General features: G+C 39.7%; 4 protein-coding genes across 5 annotated transcripts in view; 1 reads left to right on the forward strand and 3 right to left on the reverse strand.

Moving 5' to 3' along the window:
• mutyh (mutY DNA glycosylase) overlaps nucleotides 1–1083 on the reverse strand; it is a gene marked incomplete at its 3' end in the record, with an annotated part of 5025 nt that extends 3942 nt beyond the window's left edge. Inside the window, exons 1-4 of the mRNA XM_025053462.1 lie at nucleotides 798–1083; nucleotides 337–467; nucleotides 161–200; nucleotides 4–86 (exon numbers count right to left, since the gene is read on the reverse strand). Coding sequence (XP_024909230.1) covers nucleotides 4–86; nucleotides 161–200; nucleotides 337–467; nucleotides 798–900 — 357 coding nt within the window. The remainder of the gene's footprint in view (nucleotides 1–3; nucleotides 87–160; nucleotides 201–336; nucleotides 468–797) is intronic.
• Nucleotides 1–9336, forward strand: part of mindy4 (MINDY lysine 48 deubiquitinase 4) — an 11596-nt gene extending 2260 nt beyond the window's left edge. Inside the window, exons 3-20 of one of the 2 annotated variants that reach the window (XM_025054267.1) lie at nucleotides 3957–4257; nucleotides 4691–4810; nucleotides 4919–5121; nucleotides 5204–5480; nucleotides 5571–5827; nucleotides 5949–6001; nucleotides 6110–6213; nucleotides 6295–6411; nucleotides 6532–6623; nucleotides 6835–6936; nucleotides 7235–7298; nucleotides 7439–7504; nucleotides 7606–7673; nucleotides 7747–7810; nucleotides 7889–8050; nucleotides 8217–8397; nucleotides 8510–8588; nucleotides 9166–9336. In XM_025054267.1, coding sequence (XP_024910035.1) covers nucleotides 4198–4257; nucleotides 4691–4810; nucleotides 4919–5121; nucleotides 5204–5480; nucleotides 5571–5827; nucleotides 5949–6001; nucleotides 6110–6213; nucleotides 6295–6411; nucleotides 6532–6623; nucleotides 6835–6936; nucleotides 7235–7298; nucleotides 7439–7504; nucleotides 7606–7673; nucleotides 7747–7810; nucleotides 7889–8050; nucleotides 8217–8397; nucleotides 8510–8588; nucleotides 9166–9214 — 2118 coding nt within the window. In that variant the 5' untranslated portion in view covers nucleotides 3957–4197 and the 3' untranslated portion in view covers nucleotides 9215–9336. The remainder of the gene's footprint in view (nucleotides 1–3956; nucleotides 4258–4690; nucleotides 4811–4918; nucleotides 5122–5203; nucleotides 5481–5570; nucleotides 5828–5948; nucleotides 6002–6109; nucleotides 6214–6294; nucleotides 6412–6531; nucleotides 6624–6834; nucleotides 6937–7234; nucleotides 7299–7438; nucleotides 7505–7605; nucleotides 7674–7746; nucleotides 7811–7888; nucleotides 8051–8216; nucleotides 8398–8509; nucleotides 8589–9165) is intronic. The other variant, XM_025054268.1, reaches the window with a different exon arrangement.
• Nucleotides 1106–3926, reverse strand: armh1 (armadillo like helical domain containing 1). The gene is made up of 10 exons (XM_017041790.2): nucleotides 3477–3926; nucleotides 2991–3059; nucleotides 2751–2917; nucleotides 2473–2669; nucleotides 2235–2319; nucleotides 2026–2145; nucleotides 1719–1782; nucleotides 1505–1634; nucleotides 1337–1414; nucleotides 1106–1249 (listed from the first exon to the last, which is right to left on the reverse strand). Exons 1-10 carry the CDS (start codon nucleotides 3680–3682, stop codon nucleotides 1178–1180), a joined length of 1188 nt encoding a protein of 395 aa, XP_016897279.1. The 5' UTR covers nucleotides 3683–3926; the 3' UTR covers nucleotides 1106–1177.
• A 3223-nt stretch (nucleotides 9337–12559) lies between the features above and the next one.
• The window catches only part of alkal1 (ALK and LTK ligand 1), an 8812-nt gene continuing 4742 nt past the window's right edge, over nucleotides 12560–16629 (reverse strand). Inside the window, exons 4-6 of the mRNA XM_008330605.3 lie at nucleotides 16585–16629; nucleotides 15588–15661; nucleotides 12560–13727 (exon numbers count right to left, since the gene is read on the reverse strand). The exon at nucleotides 16585–16629 is cut by the window's right edge and continues 14 nt beyond it. Coding sequence (XP_008328827.1) covers nucleotides 15597–15661; nucleotides 16585–16629 — 110 coding nt within the window. The 3' untranslated portion in view covers nucleotides 12560–13727; nucleotides 15588–15596. The remainder of the gene's footprint in view (nucleotides 13728–15587; nucleotides 15662–16584) is intronic.

The raw sequence follows: 16629 nt of genomic DNA on the forward strand, positions 1-16629 counted from the left end.
AAAAAAATCTACCTTCATCCACTTGTTATAATAGTCAATCACCGTGGCAACCTGAGTCTGCTGCAGCATGATTTCTGAAACCCACACTAAGCAAAAGTAGACAATAGTCCTGTAAAATCAGACTTCAAACACCAATTTATATGATTCGTTTGTGTCATACCTCCATAAGTCCTGATGTCAACATCTGGTTCTGTCAACGCCTGAAAGATTTCAAAGTCAATTACATAAAGACTATCAGTATTATCTTTATACAAAATTAGTTTGAATGAAAAATTGGACTAAATAACACTGCTAGTCCAAGGAACAGGTCAAGATAATACGTTATGTTCGTGTTACCAGACTTCTCCATGGTAGTTCTCTCTTCTCCTCGTCGTACCAGGTCAGGAGTTGAGACCGCAGCAGCTCAATATGAGCCGGGTCAGAAAAAGTGTGGTACCGAGGTGGGGAGTTGACATTTCCAGCGTCCTCTGTAAGAACAGAAACACCAATTCTCGTAGAAAAACGAAGAAACCAGAGCATGTTTAATGACACGTACGTTAAGCTGATGGTTAAATGTAGTTGACGATTTAACGACCAGGTTTTTAATAGTCAATTGGTCGTGCCTTAGTAAAATAACTGCTGAAGTTGAACAGCAAGTCCGACCTGTTCAGGTACATGGATAATGCTTAGTTGCAGAACATGTCTCAAAACAATAATATTTCTGTGTACTGTCTCGTAGATATTATAACATTGATCGATCGCAATATTTCTGTGTACTGTCTCGTAGATATAACATTGATCGATCGCCGTTTTTGTACCTTCTCGTTTCGTCTTCTTCCGCTGTGGTCTGACACTTTCTTTGGTTCTCCTTTCCGTGCGTTTGTTTTTCTGCATCGCTGAAATCAATCGACAACTCCTCATAGGTATTTCTTTTTTTACGCTTTTATTTACCTTCTGCAAAATATTTTCATCACATGGCTTTACTTCCTCTCCCGCCACCTTCAGACCAGTATGCGGATGCCTGACCAATCCGCTGCATCAACTCAATGCAACGTCATGTCCGGTAGGCTGGCTTAACGAGAAAGTTGCATAAAACTGTGCTGCATGGCTGGCTTAACGAGAAAGTTGCATAAATCTGTACTACAGGCTAAAAGTAGTGCAACTATATCACTTGTCTGTCACTGACAGGTCATCACCCTTAGACCATGTTGTTTTGTAGGGTTTCTGCCCGTTTTTCGTCAAGATTCATGTACAGTGTTTTGGGGTTGGTCTGTAGAAACCAGGGTTGAAAATATTAGTACAATATATGATACTGTCTGATCGCTTTGTGAGAACTTGAACTGGTAAGAAACCTTACCATGAAGTCTGTGAACAGTGCATATCCCATCACACTCCGAACACGTTCCTCTGCGGCAGGAAATGATCGGACAAAGTGCTGAGCAGACAAGACAGCAGTCTTTAAGTGAATATTTACAGTATTTGTGTACAGGATGTGTCCATCTGTGTACGTGGACATGTTCTGTACCTCCAAGGCCAGGCTGGCTTGTACCTGGGCGTCAGTGTGTTCGTGGTTACCCAGAGCAAATAGAAGATGTTCAATCACACCAAGAGATAGAAATTCACGAGAAAGCTCTAGATTTCCTTCAGCCAACAACCTGAAATAATAATAAATAGACAAATTGTAACAATTCCGCCTTACTTTTTTTTTCTGAATATCACATCAATAGAAATGACCCTACCTTATAGCTTTAGCTGCAGCAGCTTGTTGCATAAACACAGGCAGGGACGCGACACACTCTGGATCTGGTTGTATCGTTTTAAGAAAAAATAAAATAATTGTACTACACCTTTAAATTTTACAAGTGTAACGTTATATGTTTACACTAATAAAAGTAGAATTTCCTGAAACTTTGTCATCCCCAAAATTAATAGGCTATATTAAAAATGAAATAAAATCAGATGCACGTTATCATGTGTATCACTAGAGGGAGCCCAAGCATTACCAGTGATACTGTAAAGGTCAAACTTTTGTTGTTGAAGTGTCACCTTCTGTGATCTCTCTTGACTTCACTTCTTCTTCTTTCGCTGGTTTCAGCAGAGAAACAAGACCGTTGACAATTAATGGTCTCACTTCAAAAGACTTCAGGAGCAGGATGAGGTTGATAGCTGCCAGAAAGATACGCTCTTGTTAAATATTGTTGACAGTTAAATTAGTGCAACCACTGCATTTTTTACTACCATGATTCCCATTTTACCCTCATCCTGGACTTCCAGGTGCAAGGACTTGAGCACGTTCAACAGCGGCTCCACAATACTCTCGTGAGCGGTCTTCATCTTGGACTGTGAGGGACAATTATTTGTCATATTACTATAATGCATCTAAATATCTTGTTGTGCCAATCTAGAGTTTTTAATAATCAAATCTGCATTAGAACGCATTTCATCCAAACTTCTAACAATCTAAAAGTGAGGATGTCTTCTACAGCAATGAACCTGAATGATGTGAAGAGTGTGTAGGACCAGGTGCTGGACATTAGGACAGCTACAGTCCATGACGGTGATGAGAGTTTTGTAAATCTGATTTTGGTGTTTGGGGTTTCCATGGGACAGGGACTCGAGCAGAGCCACAGCCGTCTGTCTGTTCTCCACTCTGGTGGACTTGGTCAGACACTCTGCGATCACCTTGACACCTGTGAGACAGACAGACAGACAGACAGTTTAAAGACCCTTTTCTAGTTTACGTCAGTACTGGAAGGAACAGTAAAACCTACCTCGACTTTCACAGATAAACTCTTTATATTTGCGTCCAGCGTTCGAGACAGTGAGAAGAAGACGAAGAGCGACCTCATTGGCCTTCTCTTTGTTGTGCGTGTGGCTCAGTATGTCCAGCAGGGTGAGGACGCCTCCATCCTCCAGGAACTCCATCAGAAACTGATCACTTCACACACGGGGGAAAGCAAATGTTAGGAACCGTTTTTTAATTATGATTAATTTTTAATTATTACACTCACTGGCCTGACGCAGACAGGAAAACCTGGACAGATTTTAACTGGAGTCCCAAGTGTGTTCCAAACATATATCTGAGGATTAGGTCAGGACAAGGTTAAAAAAAAATTTAAATAATAAGAAGAAAATGTTTTTAAAGAATGACTAGATTTATGAGAATAAAGTTTTGTGTGCGTATAAATTGTAAAAAAATGCATGTATTTAAATGTGTAATATTACAAGAATATTTGTAATTTTTCGGAGAATTAAGTCGTCAATTACAGAGAGATGGCATTTAGCATTAAGACAAAACATCAAAACAATTTACGTCTTTCTCGTCGACGTATGACTTATTTCCGTAATTTTATTTTTGTCGTATTTTATACGGCGTATATTAAAGACTTAACAGCTGTGGGTTTTTTTTAGATACAGATTTTTCCCACAGTTGGTGCATTAACGTTAGCATTTAAAAAAAAAATACAGTTGCAATAAATGCTGAGCAGAAAGGATACGTGAGTCTCATCCAGGTGGTGAGTCGAGCCAGGAAGAGACTCGAGATCTGTGCAAACTCACACTCCAGTTGATAGAAAGTTTTCTCTGAGCTTTGTGTAAGGAATGTTTTCAAAATGCGGCTCCGGACCGTGTTGTCTCCTCTGTCCCATTCCCGGAGAAAAGCCAGGACTCTGCCCACGTCTGCTGATTCTTCCTGACTTGACATAACTTTTGTTTCTTTAAGGTTAAGCTACTTTTGTGGTAGTTCTTTTTTACTGAGATTTGCTCACTCCCCCTTAGCTTTCTCCTCTTTTGGTTACACTAAAACTTGGGGTTGCTTAGCAACGTACCAAACAACATTTATTGCCTCGATTCTAATGCAGTGGGTGCAGTACGTACAATACAACACGACGACATTTGGTGTCATATACCGTGAAGTTTGGGCCCAAATTTATTGTTAAAAAAAAAGGCTAATTCATAACCCACTTCTCAATTTAGAGGTTGAATCGTTGCGGGCATTGTAATGGTCGAGTAGCACCACATGGTGGCACTAACCTGCACATGTGGTTTCTGTCTTGACAAGGAGAACAAGATGCTTCGGTCACCATGGAAACGAAGCCCACGTTTGAAGAAGAAAAAAAAGAAAAACATGAACCCGTCTACCTAGAACAGACCTGTGTTTCCTGCTGCTGTCGTGGCTGACGTTTTTTTTTTTTTTTAATTCAGTATTTTAAAGCAGTCATGGTAGTTTCTGTTGAAGAGGTGTCTTCGTCGCTGGTGCGAGAGTATCTGAGTCGTAAGGTTGGTAAAGCTATGGCTAATGTTTAGTAGCCGCTATCAGTCCTGGAACCCTAGCTTAAGATACATATTTGCGTCATATTCGTGTTAGATGTAAGGTATTTATTAAAAAATATGTATATCCCGTAAAGGCGTGTCGTAAATCACAAAAGTTAGGACAGTTTTTAACTTTATATTTCTTTCTTTAACTCCATGCACTGTACGTGTAGCAGAACTGTTTGTTTTGACTCTTAGAGAAAATGTTTTTTATATATATATAACATTTAACAAGTCTGTAGAAAATGTATATTTCATAAAATCGTTTCTAGGTGTGTAAATTACATTTGTGAACAAACGTAATTGTGTGTGATTTACATTTAGGACCGAAGTTAGTGGTATTTATTTAATGTTTACTTCGGTGTAATGTTTACTACTTTACTTTACTTTTCATTTCCAGGGACTAAAGAGAACGATTGCCTGCATGGATGAGGAGCATCCACGGACAGATGCTAGCATCAACAATAGGTCACATCTGAGAACAATTCTGAACATGGAGCATCTCTATAAAGACAACAAGGTAAATATTATAGCACTCTTCCCAATATAAAGGCTTTCACAACATTTCCAGACACTGTGGATTACTGTGAAGTCATAAGGTGACCTATCTGTCTCTGTGTCTTTTCAGGCCCAGAGCTCTCCCTTCAAAACTTTACTGGAGATCATCGTGAAACATCACATCTCTGGTCCTCATCACAGCAAAGTCAGCAGTGAAAGTTCTGTGGGTCTGAGCTCCTTCCCTTCTCCTCAGGTTGCACCAGCGGTGTTGAAACGCACTAAGCCAAGAGACGGAACAGCTGACGTTTTTACTAACTCACAGACAAACCTGAGGTATTTCAAAATCACCTTCTGGGTTCATATTGTCCACTGTTGCTGTAGTCACATAGATTTTTTTTGTTTTATTTTTCTACAGGTCTGATGTGGAAGACATCAGTTTTTTCTCTCAGCAAATGTATACCTCATCAGTGCTTGAAGCTGACAGCCTTCCCAGAAATAACCAAACTCATCTAAGGGCCTGTGATTCAGAAGACCACAAAGGTCACCCACTACTGGCTCCACTCCCTGACAATAAGAGCGTCCTTAGAAGAGAATCAGAACATAAGACTCTCATCAACGAGAGTACGCAAAGGAGCAAGGCTAATCGGATCAGACGTGGCATGATGGCTGGACCAATAGCCAGTACTTCTCAGGTGCAGGGTTAAGTAAAGTTCGTCTGTATATTTTAAGACCTCAATTATTTCTTCACATTCACAACTGGTGTTTTTTTCTTTTTTTTTTAGGAGTCAAGCAAAAAGAAACCGAGTCGCAGAGTTGAGACTCCACAGCTGCGACTCAGAAAAAAAGAAGAACTCCTGTCCTCAGGAGATGGACTCCTTCCAACTGATTCGCACCAAATAAAAACGGTTGTCGGTTTGAGCGCGATGGTCTTAGCTGACCGGGAAGCAGTGAGACGAGAGGATGTTTTTCTTTCCTTAGAGAAAATGCAGAGTGAAAACAGCTTTGAACAAACGGGACAAGACTCTCTGAAAACAACAAAGTAAATAATTAGAAGATGTTTGACCTCGCTCATTCATCTGGTTTATTATGCTAAGCATGTCTTTCTACTGATTTCAGGCTTTTGTCGTTGATAAACGTCTGCTTATTGTTCTTTTTTTAAGGATGAAGAGCAGAACAAATCAGGGCGACTTGGATGTCACTGAGATGGTTCTAGGTATGTTCCCTGTGCACATGCAAACCATTAGACGAGGTTCCATCTGGTGTCTCTCCACCGTCCAGCCTTTAATTTAGCAAAGCTAATGGTCTGCGTCTGCATTTCCAGATGATATTGATGATGATCTACCAGAACTTTCCAGAGTGTCCCCTCAGAGACCTGTTAGAGCGCAGAGCTACACAGGCAGTCCAATAGACCTGCACACTGCCAGGGTTGGTCATTTATATTCCTTTTTTTTTTCATGTCACTAATGTAGATTATTTGCTCAGCGTCTTATTTGTTTCTTTGTTTAGGAATTGAAAACAGTTCTGCTTGGTTCCAGCCAACAGTGTTTCAGTGCCGAGTGGAGGAACCAGGGCTTCACATTTTCAGAAACACACGATCTAAGATATGGAATTGTGCAAAAAAAGGTTCTTCCAGCAGCACTGCTAAAAATCGAATATATATACAAAACGATTCCTTATTTATGAAATTATGAAAAGGGTATTTTTTTAGTGTTAATTATTGTTCTGTGTATTTTTATATTCAAGGGTGGTCCGTGTGGAGTGCTGGCATCCGTTCAGGCATTTGTCCTGAAGAAAATGCTCTTTGAGGACCCGGAGAGCGTCGACGCAGGCCCAAGGTGCGTTTGTGTCTGATTCACATCTTTGGTTCTGACCTGACGAGAGCGAACACTCTTTGTCCTCAAGAAATCACTCCCTTCTTCTTTTTACGGCCAATTACACCACATTAAGATCCGCTGAGCCACTGCTAACGACTGAGCTTTGAATTTTGGAATGAACTGTATTATTAAGACAGACAACCAACTTTTTCCTTTCTAATCCTCTTCTCAGAAGTCTAACACCTTCCACCGGTGCCAGGAGAAAATATCTTGTTTTTGCTTTGGCTGAGATCCTGTGGAGGGCTGGCCAAGAAGAACGAGCTACAGTTGCAGTGTAAGATTTCCCACCTTTTAATCCTCCTTCATTCAGATGTCCAACAAATACACACCAACACCTCATGACTGGCCGTGGGCATGTGAATACTTGGCTCTTATTTTAAGGGTCATCAGAGTTTAAAATGTCAAGGCAGTGTCAGCAAAATCAACTTATGCAGAAAAAAAAAGGTTCAGCTCAGTTCCTGTACCACAAACAGTACCAACCGTTATCAACATCTGTCTGCTTTTGATATATCGACATATTTGACAAACCATAGTGATTTATGTTTTGATGATTTTATTTTTTTTTTGAACAGGAATTCAGGAAGAACTCATTTCAGCTCCACAGGACGCTACAGACCAGAAAGTGTGCTGGAGAAGGTATAACTGCTGCAGATGAAGAGTGATGCTTCATGTATATGTACAGTGATAGTTATTCAACTTAACAGCTGAACTGTCTGTGTTTACTGCCTGTTGACTTTTTGTGAAGCAGTCTGTAAGTCTAATCTTATTTGTGTCAGATCTCTATATTCTCTGTGGAAAGTGCCGAGGAGTTGCAGATGCTTTTAGAGCAGCACATTGAACAGGTGAGATGGTTCAAATCCTTTTTTTTTTTTTTTTTTTTTTTTAATTCTGAACCAATATTCACCAACTTTCTCACCTTTCATCCCCTTTTTTTCCCCCACAGTTTGAGAGCGCAGAGTTAGGGTGCCTCCTGTTGACGGTATCTGCTGTTCTGTCTCGAACTATTGAGAAGTGAGTGGATTCTTCTCAAGTTATTTTCTAATAAACCATTTTTACAATATTTACTCTGTATGGTCTCTTTCAGAGTGAAGGAGGATATGGACGTCCCCACCACCACACTGATCGGAGCGCATGGTTACTGCACTCAGGTTGGAAACATTCACAGCTGTTTACTGTAGCACCAGCTGCTGTCAGTTTTACAGCTTTATTGTTCTGTGTGTTGACAGGAACTGGTCAACTTGTTGCTCTGTGGCAGAGCGGTTTCTAACGTCTTTGACGGTGACATGGAGTTGGACTCGGGCAACGGGAATGTGACGCTGCTGAAGGGAATCAAAGGCCAGTGTGAAGTCGGTCTGTTGTCCTTGTTTGAACATTACAACATCTGTAAGGTGAGACACTCTGCTGCAGTTGGAGGGTTAGGGTTAGGGTGTAAGGTGAGACACTCTGCTGCAGTTGACCTGTTGATCAGGACTATGAAGATTTGGAGAAAATATTATTGAGGCCTGATTTAAAAAAAAAAAGATAATGTGGTGTTTGACTCTGTTATACCATCAGGTAGGAGCTCACATGAAAACCCCCCACTGCCCCATCTGGGTGGTGTGCAGTGAGAGCCACTTCAGTGTGCTCTTTGGCCTGCAGAGGGAGCTGTTGACCAATCCTGACAGATATCTGGAGTTTGACCTCTACTATTATGATGGACTGGCCAATCAACAGGAAGAGATTCGTCTCACAGTCTGTAAGTCCTGGAACTTTTCTCACATTCTGGTCTTGTCTTGTGTAAATTTTGTCTTCAGTAAATTAACTTAGAAAATGTTGCTTTGGAATCTAAACTTTTTTTTGCATTACAGCTGTTAGTAAATCAACCGTGAGCCAACGTGACCTCGACACAGACCTCACTCCACCACTGGAGCATTGTATCCAAACACGGTAAAGACACACAGTAAAACACCATAGAAGGCATCAAATATAATGTACATTTTGTTATTGTGTTTTTGTAATCTGAGGGCTGCACTTCAATACCTCGCAAAAGAAATGGAGGGAGAAAAAAAGCAGACGGTATATGCTTATGACTCCATATACTTCTGTGACCCATAGAAAATGTCTGACGGATTATATTATTATGTGAAGTGCTACTTCTTTCAACTTGTCCGTTCAGTGGAACACTCCCTCGTTCTCCGCTCACTCCTGCTTCCACCCAGGCTGCTACAGACAGACAGACAGACAGACAGGCAGGCAAACAGGCAGACAGACAGACAGACAGACAGACAGACAGACATGGTTAAAAAGGCCTGGTGTTGATTTTTAACATTCTCATTTAGAACATGCCAAATAGTTTAAAATCATTTGCCTTTACAAAATGTGGGTGCATGTCATGTTGGACGACCACCTACCACCAAAAAATATATATATATCTATGAACTTGTTCAGATGAACTCTGCGTGGACTGACAGATACCTGTTTATTTTACATAAAACCCACATAGGTAATTGTTCCTTTTCTGTAGGTGGCCCGGTGCTGTGGTCAGCTGGAATGACACGGAGCCTATTCTCTGACCACAGGCTTCATCTGTTTTCTGAATATGACAACTTACAGCGAACACCTTGGTCACCTGCTGGTCATTTCTCTGTGTTTGTTGTCGATTTAAACCTGCCATTTTTTTTTTTACAAAATGTTTTGTCGATTTAATTCCTGCCATTTTTTTTGTACAAATGTCGATTTAATTCCTGCCATTTTTTTTTGTACAAAAAAACGTATGTGTATTTGAAAGCAAATGATTTTGTATTATAACAGTAGTAGTCTGATGTCATCTTCTACATGTGCTTTATTTAAATTCTGTCGTATTTTTACTGCCTTCAATCGAGTTCTGCATCATAAAGAAAAGTGACAAATGGTCGAAGAGAGATTTACCCTGAAAAATGGAGTCGGTAAACAACGATATAAGAAACTTGAAGGATTCATTTTCAGAGCAGATGATGAGAGTTGGTTTAATCACATCCCAGAGATGTTCACTGAGTTAAGTACATCATGCGCATCATTACTGGAGCTCAAATAATGTGATTCATCACGGCAATGGCTGAAAAGCAGATGGGCCACGTTGGATCAGTGTAACTAGAAAGAGATTCCTTATTCTTCGACAGACAGGAGACAGCAGCACCAAAAGGACTCTTATTAATCACCTGCAAAACTGGAGAGCTGAGATTTTAAAGCACGTACGTCAAACTCAGAGCCGTGGGCCAAATGCGACCTGCTCTGGGGAACCATATTTTTAAAGTCACAAACCTTCACGACCCAAGTCAATAGACATTATTCGTAAACTCCTGGGAAACATGATGTGAGACGGCCCAAAAAAATTTTTAAAAAAAACTCTTGCGACCCACCTGAGGGCCACGACCCAGTCTTTGGGAAACAATGCTCCAATGAAGGGTTACATGCAGCGATTAAATCCCATGCAATTTCACGGCAAGTAATTAACAATTCTGACGATTTAATTCTCGTTGTGTCCTTTTTTTTTTTTCTTTTTTTTTGCATTTGAATTAGAACTAGTTTTTATTTATTTTATTGGAAACAAATGTGGTTTGTTTCCAATAACTTGTTTTTTGTTTGGCCCACAACTGTCTTTTAAATTTCAGCCTCTACTGTGATTCAGTTTGACAAGGAGTCGTGTTTTTATGTCAAAGTCTCATCCAGTAAATTCTTTTTGCTCTTGTCTCCGTGGGTTCTCAGTCCTCTCATCCAAGAGTCTTCGTTCATTCTAATTAACTGCTGGATAAATTCTGGTATTTAGTCTCAAAACACAGGAAGTGACCACGCCCTGATCTAATGGTTGGATGTTGATGGTTTGCAGTTGGGTGTTCCCTGGAGTCTGTCTGTGTTGTTTTGCTGTGTGAAGGTTGGGTTTTCCTGTAGAGATAACTATAACCACAGGTGGATGAAAGGATGGTGTCTGGAACCGCCTGTTCTGCTGAGTGGTGTTGACACAGGATGATGTAGATGGATTCCAAAGAGTGGAAGAGTTGTCCATGTGAGGCAGGAAACACTGAAGAAACGGATTTTGGTATTTGTTTCTCTTATTAAAAAAAAAATTACTTTGCGAGGCATTTTAAGCCAAATTGTCATCACATCCTGTTTGGCAAAACACTAAAGAGAGGAAACAGTTTCTGAGACGTCCATATCAACTTTAAGTAAACGGATGAAAGAGCTCCAGCTGAACGACGGCCTGCGGGGGAACGGGGGTCTTCATCAGTGTCGACAAGCGTCACTGATTCTGCAGCTCTCAGTATGGGGCGTGCAGAGTGGGTGGCAGGCAGATCAGCGGTGCCAGAACCTCCAGCACATGGGATCAAAGATGCTGTGGCTGGTGTTTATAAAAAAAAAAATTAAAAAAGCAGGAAGACGCGACCCACAAAAAATGTTATCTGCAAAATTGATCGGATTCCTAAACTGTTCAATATCTTCATCTGTGATTCTGAAGGAGCTCGTTCCTCCTAACTTAGAGAAAACAAAGACGTTTGACATAAAAATAATTCAATTACCGTCCGACTGCCATAATAATTACGCAGCCTTGACTAGATTTTTGTGACTCATGTAAGGATTCATGGACTGCGTAAGAAAAGCCATGAATTAATCATGAGACAGAAGGAATCAATAAGCCTTCGACAGTGTTTCAGCACATCTGTTCCAAGGTGATTAACTTGGAAAAGGCCCGTTGGCTCTCCAAAAATAAAAGATGAATTAAAAAAAAAAAAAGAATAAATTATATTGAAGAAATATTGTGCGTTTGAGGGGCTTATGTGTACATGATAATTTTAGCTCTTATTCATAATCTGTGTTCAATACTTGCAGATTATATATTTATATTTATTAGGTTGTTTTTTTTTTTTTTCCATTATGGCGTGGGTCTCATTTCGAAGCCATATAAAGACAAGAATCTCTTTAATCCTTGGACCTAACGAGCTGTGATCACAGCCGCCGAGGTTAAAAGACTACCATAAGACCAGCATTAGTGTCGCTTCAAATTATCCCCGCTGCCCCCCATCTCCTCCACCAGAATAAAAACATTGATAAGACAATGTGAAACTCTGCCTCTTCCAGAGAACAATCGTGGACCTGTTGTTGAAGGTTCAGGGGTGTTTCCTCTCTCCAGAGCCAGGCTTTGGTCTGGCTTTACCACCACTGCCGCAGCATCACTCAGAGAGGCGTCAGAGGAGGCGTTGAGTGTTTGAGTATAATTGTGTTAGATCCTTCCCACACGCTGTCCCCGGTGCGTCTTCTGTCTCCTCTCCTAATCTGTGCTGTTTGTCTTCAGATAAGCGATATCCATCTCAGATTAGGATCTGGTGTCCCTGCTCTGCCCACCTGGAGGGAAAGGGATTCCCGATGTATTTCCCAAGAGGAGCGGCGGATATTTTTAGCCGCCTAATCCTTTTATAGCCCTAACCAGGGAAGGCCACCCTCTTAATGTCTCTCCATTCATTGTTACTGTGATTGTTATGAACTGAGTAAATGTGCGGCTCCTTAAACATTTGATTTCCTTTTTTATTTAGGGAGTTTTGAAGGTGTTTGACAGATCATATATTTTGAGGCGATCACGTACTTTATGACTTTTGGAGCAGAGAAATCAAACCCAAAACGACACCATATGGTGGCGTGCATGAGTCACTGCGGCCTTTTTTTTTTTTTTTTGCGTGTTGTCATTTACATACGGTTCTTGGGGTGTAGATCTCCAGTCATTATGAGGTCGTTACAGAGACGCTCTTTGATCGTTGGTTCCTTTCTGTCTTGGAGATTACTGTTCAAGCACCACTGACCTGAGACTTCACAGAAAATCTATGAAGGATTTAGTACAGGATCTGAGAAATGTGTCTGGTACTTTGACCGGTCTGCAAACTTCACTGGAGCTTTTATTAAGAATGGGTGGATTGTTAGCCTAGCGACCAAAATATTTTTAGTTTGTTTTTTTTGAAACGGCTAGCCCAGGGGACCGCGGCCTTCAGAGTTGAATCTCTTGACCATCGTGACGTTTCAACCATTTAAACAAATGTAATATGACGCAGTAGTGTGACTGACCTTTGACTTTTTTTTTCTAAAGTTCCACTAAAATTTAGCTTGCAGTTAAATAGCAAAACTTTATACTGTCATTGACATTAATGGATTTGTCTTTTATGTCATTTTGAAATGAGTCATCGACATGTTCCTTAAACCAGTGGTTCTCAAACTTTTTATACTCATTTTTACCACCATTTTTATAAAGATGTTTATGTTCAAATGTTGTATTGATTGTGCACGGTATGTTTCAGATTTATTTAGTTTAAAATTTAAATGTGAAAATATGAATTTTCCCTGCGTGCCACTAGAGAGCGCTCATGTACCACTGGTGGTACACGTACCACAGATTGAGAACCATTTCCTTAAACCATTCTCTCAATCACCAATGAAAGGCAGTAAGGTATTGTGTGTATTTCAGCAGATGTGCCATCTAAAAAATTGAAATTTATAAAAATTTAAATTTAAATTTTAAAGACACACATCTTCAACAATATCTTTCCCCAAGAACCGAGAACTGCGATGTGCTCCGGTATTTGTTTATTGTTCAATTCTGCAGTGCATCACCACAACTGGTTGTCATCCCACACAGTCTCGTCGTCAGCAGTTACTCAAGTGCCAAATAAAATGCAGTGAGGAGAATGAAGAAGCGTCACAGATCGTGTTGAACAGAATAATCAGTGGAACAGCCTGAGAGGAACCTCATGGAAAAATATATGACTTTTATAAACAAAATAACTCCATTCGTAATGGTTGTGGATCAATTATATACACACCTGACAATAAATATGTGTATTTAATGTTGAGTCAGTATTTTCTCAGAAATACTGCTTTGGTGAAATGAAAAAAAAAAAAAAGGAAATCCATCCAAAAACAACCAGCAAACAACAGTCCATCAGCATTTTTCCGTCATAGTGATGATAAAAATGAAGAATACTGTATATAAGAAGGTTCATGTGCGTGCTGTGGATTTGAAGGCACTTCCTTGGCAATGGATGGATCCCTCCTCTGTTATTTTAGGGACTGAAAAAAAAAAGAAGAAAGAAGTCATGGTTAGTAAATGTCCAAAAAAAAAATCACTCACTCAATCAGATTCCTTCACCTAGTTCTTGTCAGGGTGGTGGGAGCCAATCCCAGCCTCCACTCGGTGTAGGCGGGGCTTTAACCATTTGCCGGTCTGTCATAGGTCCACATGTACAGTCAGTCAACCATTCACACTCACATTCCTACCTGCTAACGTCCAGTTAGCCTAAATCATGCGAGTCTTTTGGACTGTGCGAGAGACCACCAGGGGGCAGTGATCATTTTGTCGTAAATCTCGAGCACTAACAACTCCACGAACTACCGCGGGGCTCACGCTAATTCATAAATTATCTTCTTTTTTTTTATTATTGTCACATTTAAATGACAGCATTTTAACAGAGCCAAACTGTGGTCATCTGAAAATGACCATTACTCACCTGTCATTATTTTCATTCACGTCAAGTCAAACCCTCAGGATGACTAAATAACAAGAATAAGGCATAAAAAAAAAGTGTCTGATTCACTCGTTAAACCGACGACACGAACATGTGTCAGCCTCCTCAATTTTCTAATCACCAGATCTTCCACACCACTAAAAGTCCAGGCAACTTAAGTGGCCACTCGGTCAAGAGCCGCTGTCACTAACTACCACCGGAACAAAGGGACGACAGCGACTGTGTCCAGAATTAGTTCTAAGATGATGATGGTGATGATGATGATGATGATGATGGTCTGACAATTTTTAGTCTCTGTGATTGGTTAGGAACAGCTCTCCAGGCAAAATAATAATAATAATAAATAATTCTTGATGTGGGTCAGTAGTGGGAAGGCACCAATACCTGATCATTCCTGCGGTTGCTGTTGTTGTTTAAGCTCCGCCCACTTGTGTTAACTATGTCAGAAATTTAACTTTACTTTTTTTTCATTTCTCATTCATAGACAGTATCAATTTGAAGACGTTTCCTTTAACACAGATTAGATTAGATTAGATTTTTTTCACCTGTGGGATTGAAATATTTTTCTGTTAATATGAAGATAAAACTGGCGGGAAGAATTTTCTTCACCGTGGTTTGTTAATAACTTCTAACTTAGAAGTTTCTGTCGTAAAAGGTTTTTCAAGTTTTACATGAAAGACTTTGAATTTAGTAGGATAATTCATTTTATATTACATTCCACTCAACTGATGGACCAATGGCTCCTAATTGGGTGCATAGCTCCCCCTGCAGGTAAAGGAAAGCTTTATGCTTTTCGACTACCAACCTCTATATAGACAATTTATTTTAAAAAAAAAGAATGAGGATCCAAAAGATACTCAAAAGACCAAACACTAGTAGAACCTGGACAGATCAAATCTAACATGTTTGACCATCAACATTTCCCACATTTGAACATCATCATTACAACAGAGACTTTAATAAGGACAGTGTGTTTTCTCTCCGACTTCTTTTACTCCACTTTCCCACTAGGGAAAAAAAAAAAAAAGATTTACGTGCAATTTCTGCTAACCAGCGCTAACGCAGACGATGATAGAATTACGAGATACTTTACGATCACCAGTGCTCCACTGTGTCCAAAGTAAAGACAGATATGAGAGGAAAACATTATAATAATTGTACATATGCCTGGCAGATGGACTGCAGTTGCCGTTCTGGTTGATAATGAACGTCAGTTTTATTTAAATATACATTAAAACGCACGTGAAAACTGAAGGAAGGAGGAACCTGGAAGTTCCTCTGTGTCACAGAGAGAAACTATTTACAAAGTTGAAGCAGAATTTGACAAAAAACAAAAAAAGAAAAACAAAACATCATAGCAAATGTCAGGAATATTAAAAGAGACACAACACTGTTTCGTACTCACATGCAACACTTAGGACTGTGTGCAGAGGGGACTCATTGCTAAGCGTATTAGCAATCTTGCACATCTTTTGTAATCTGTAAAAAAAGAAAAGACGACAGGGAGTTCATTTGATGCATGAACGTCTGTAAACACCTTGAACGTCTCTGAAGTCTGATGCTCCAGCATTGATGACTATCAAGAAGAAAAATATATATATAAATATTTCACTATATTTCAACAATGTCCTAATTATCAATTAAATTATCAACCAGCCAAACATATACATCGGTGAGTCAAAAAATTCTAAGAAAGTAATTCCTGGTTTTAATAAATAAAACACATTAACTCGAGTTCAGTACTGCATGTAGAATTTAGTGACATCTAGTGGTGAAAGACTGGTTGCTAATCGTTGATGGTTGCATGAATAGTGGCCTTCAGTTTGAATTTAAAAAGACATATATTTGAGTCTGATCTGCTTTGGCCAGTGTCAAAATATAACAAATACTAATTCAGAAGTGATTTTCTGAGTGTACGTTCGTTCAGTATTAATAGAAATAATGTCACGTTTGATTGTTAATAGAGGTTAATGGAGAGTGTAAAAACACACAGTAGACCTCCAATATCACACAGACAGTTTATGTAAAGGCTTAAAAACCTTTGTAGTTGAATTTATGTCTGTAGCGTTTATTATTAATATTTTATTACTGACACTAAAAACTGCACTAAATGTTACAAGCTGTGCCTTCAGACGTTGGTCTGTCAGAGAGGTTATTAGCAATGCTGTTTGTAAAAAAAAAACCTCTTCACACATCTGCAGCCATTTAGAGAAACCAGTTGTCACATTGTGTGTGTGTTTTTTTTCTTTTTTTTTCTACATGAATAAGTTTACGGCTGGTTTTTATTTTTGATCCTTTAATTTACAGTGGAAATCAAAGCAACAAAAACTTGTCACCAAGTGGAGCCGCGTTTGGAAAAACTTAATCCCATCACGATCGGGAACGTCCACTCGTATACGTACATGCCGGCCTGGAGCAGTCCCTTGTGTTGTGATAAAGTCTGTGAA

This window comes from Cynoglossus semilaevis, chromosome 2, assembly GCF_000523025.1.
Source record: "Cynoglossus semilaevis isolate Cse_v1.0 chromosome 2, Cse_v1.0, whole genome shotgun sequence".
Taxonomy (NCBI): domain Eukaryota; kingdom Metazoa; phylum Chordata; class Actinopteri; order Pleuronectiformes; family Cynoglossidae; genus Cynoglossus; species Cynoglossus semilaevis.

What these genes read in the sequence shown, in the direction of transcription:
- armh1 (XM_017041790.2), bottom strand. Translation starts at nt 3,682, where the DNA reads ATGTCAAGTCAGGAAGAATCAGCAGACGTGGGCAGAGTCCTGGCTTTT. An exon ending in GTTTATCTGTGAAAGTCGAG is followed by an intron (nt 2,670 to 2,750) that starts GTAGGTTTTACT and finishes TCTGTCTCACAG; the next exon opens with GTGTCAAGGTGATCGCAGAG. An exon ending in CCTGGAAGTCCAGGATGAGG is followed by an intron (nt 2,146 to 2,234) that starts GTAAAATGGGAA and finishes TCTTTCTGGCAG; the next exon opens with CTATCAACCTCATCCTGCTC.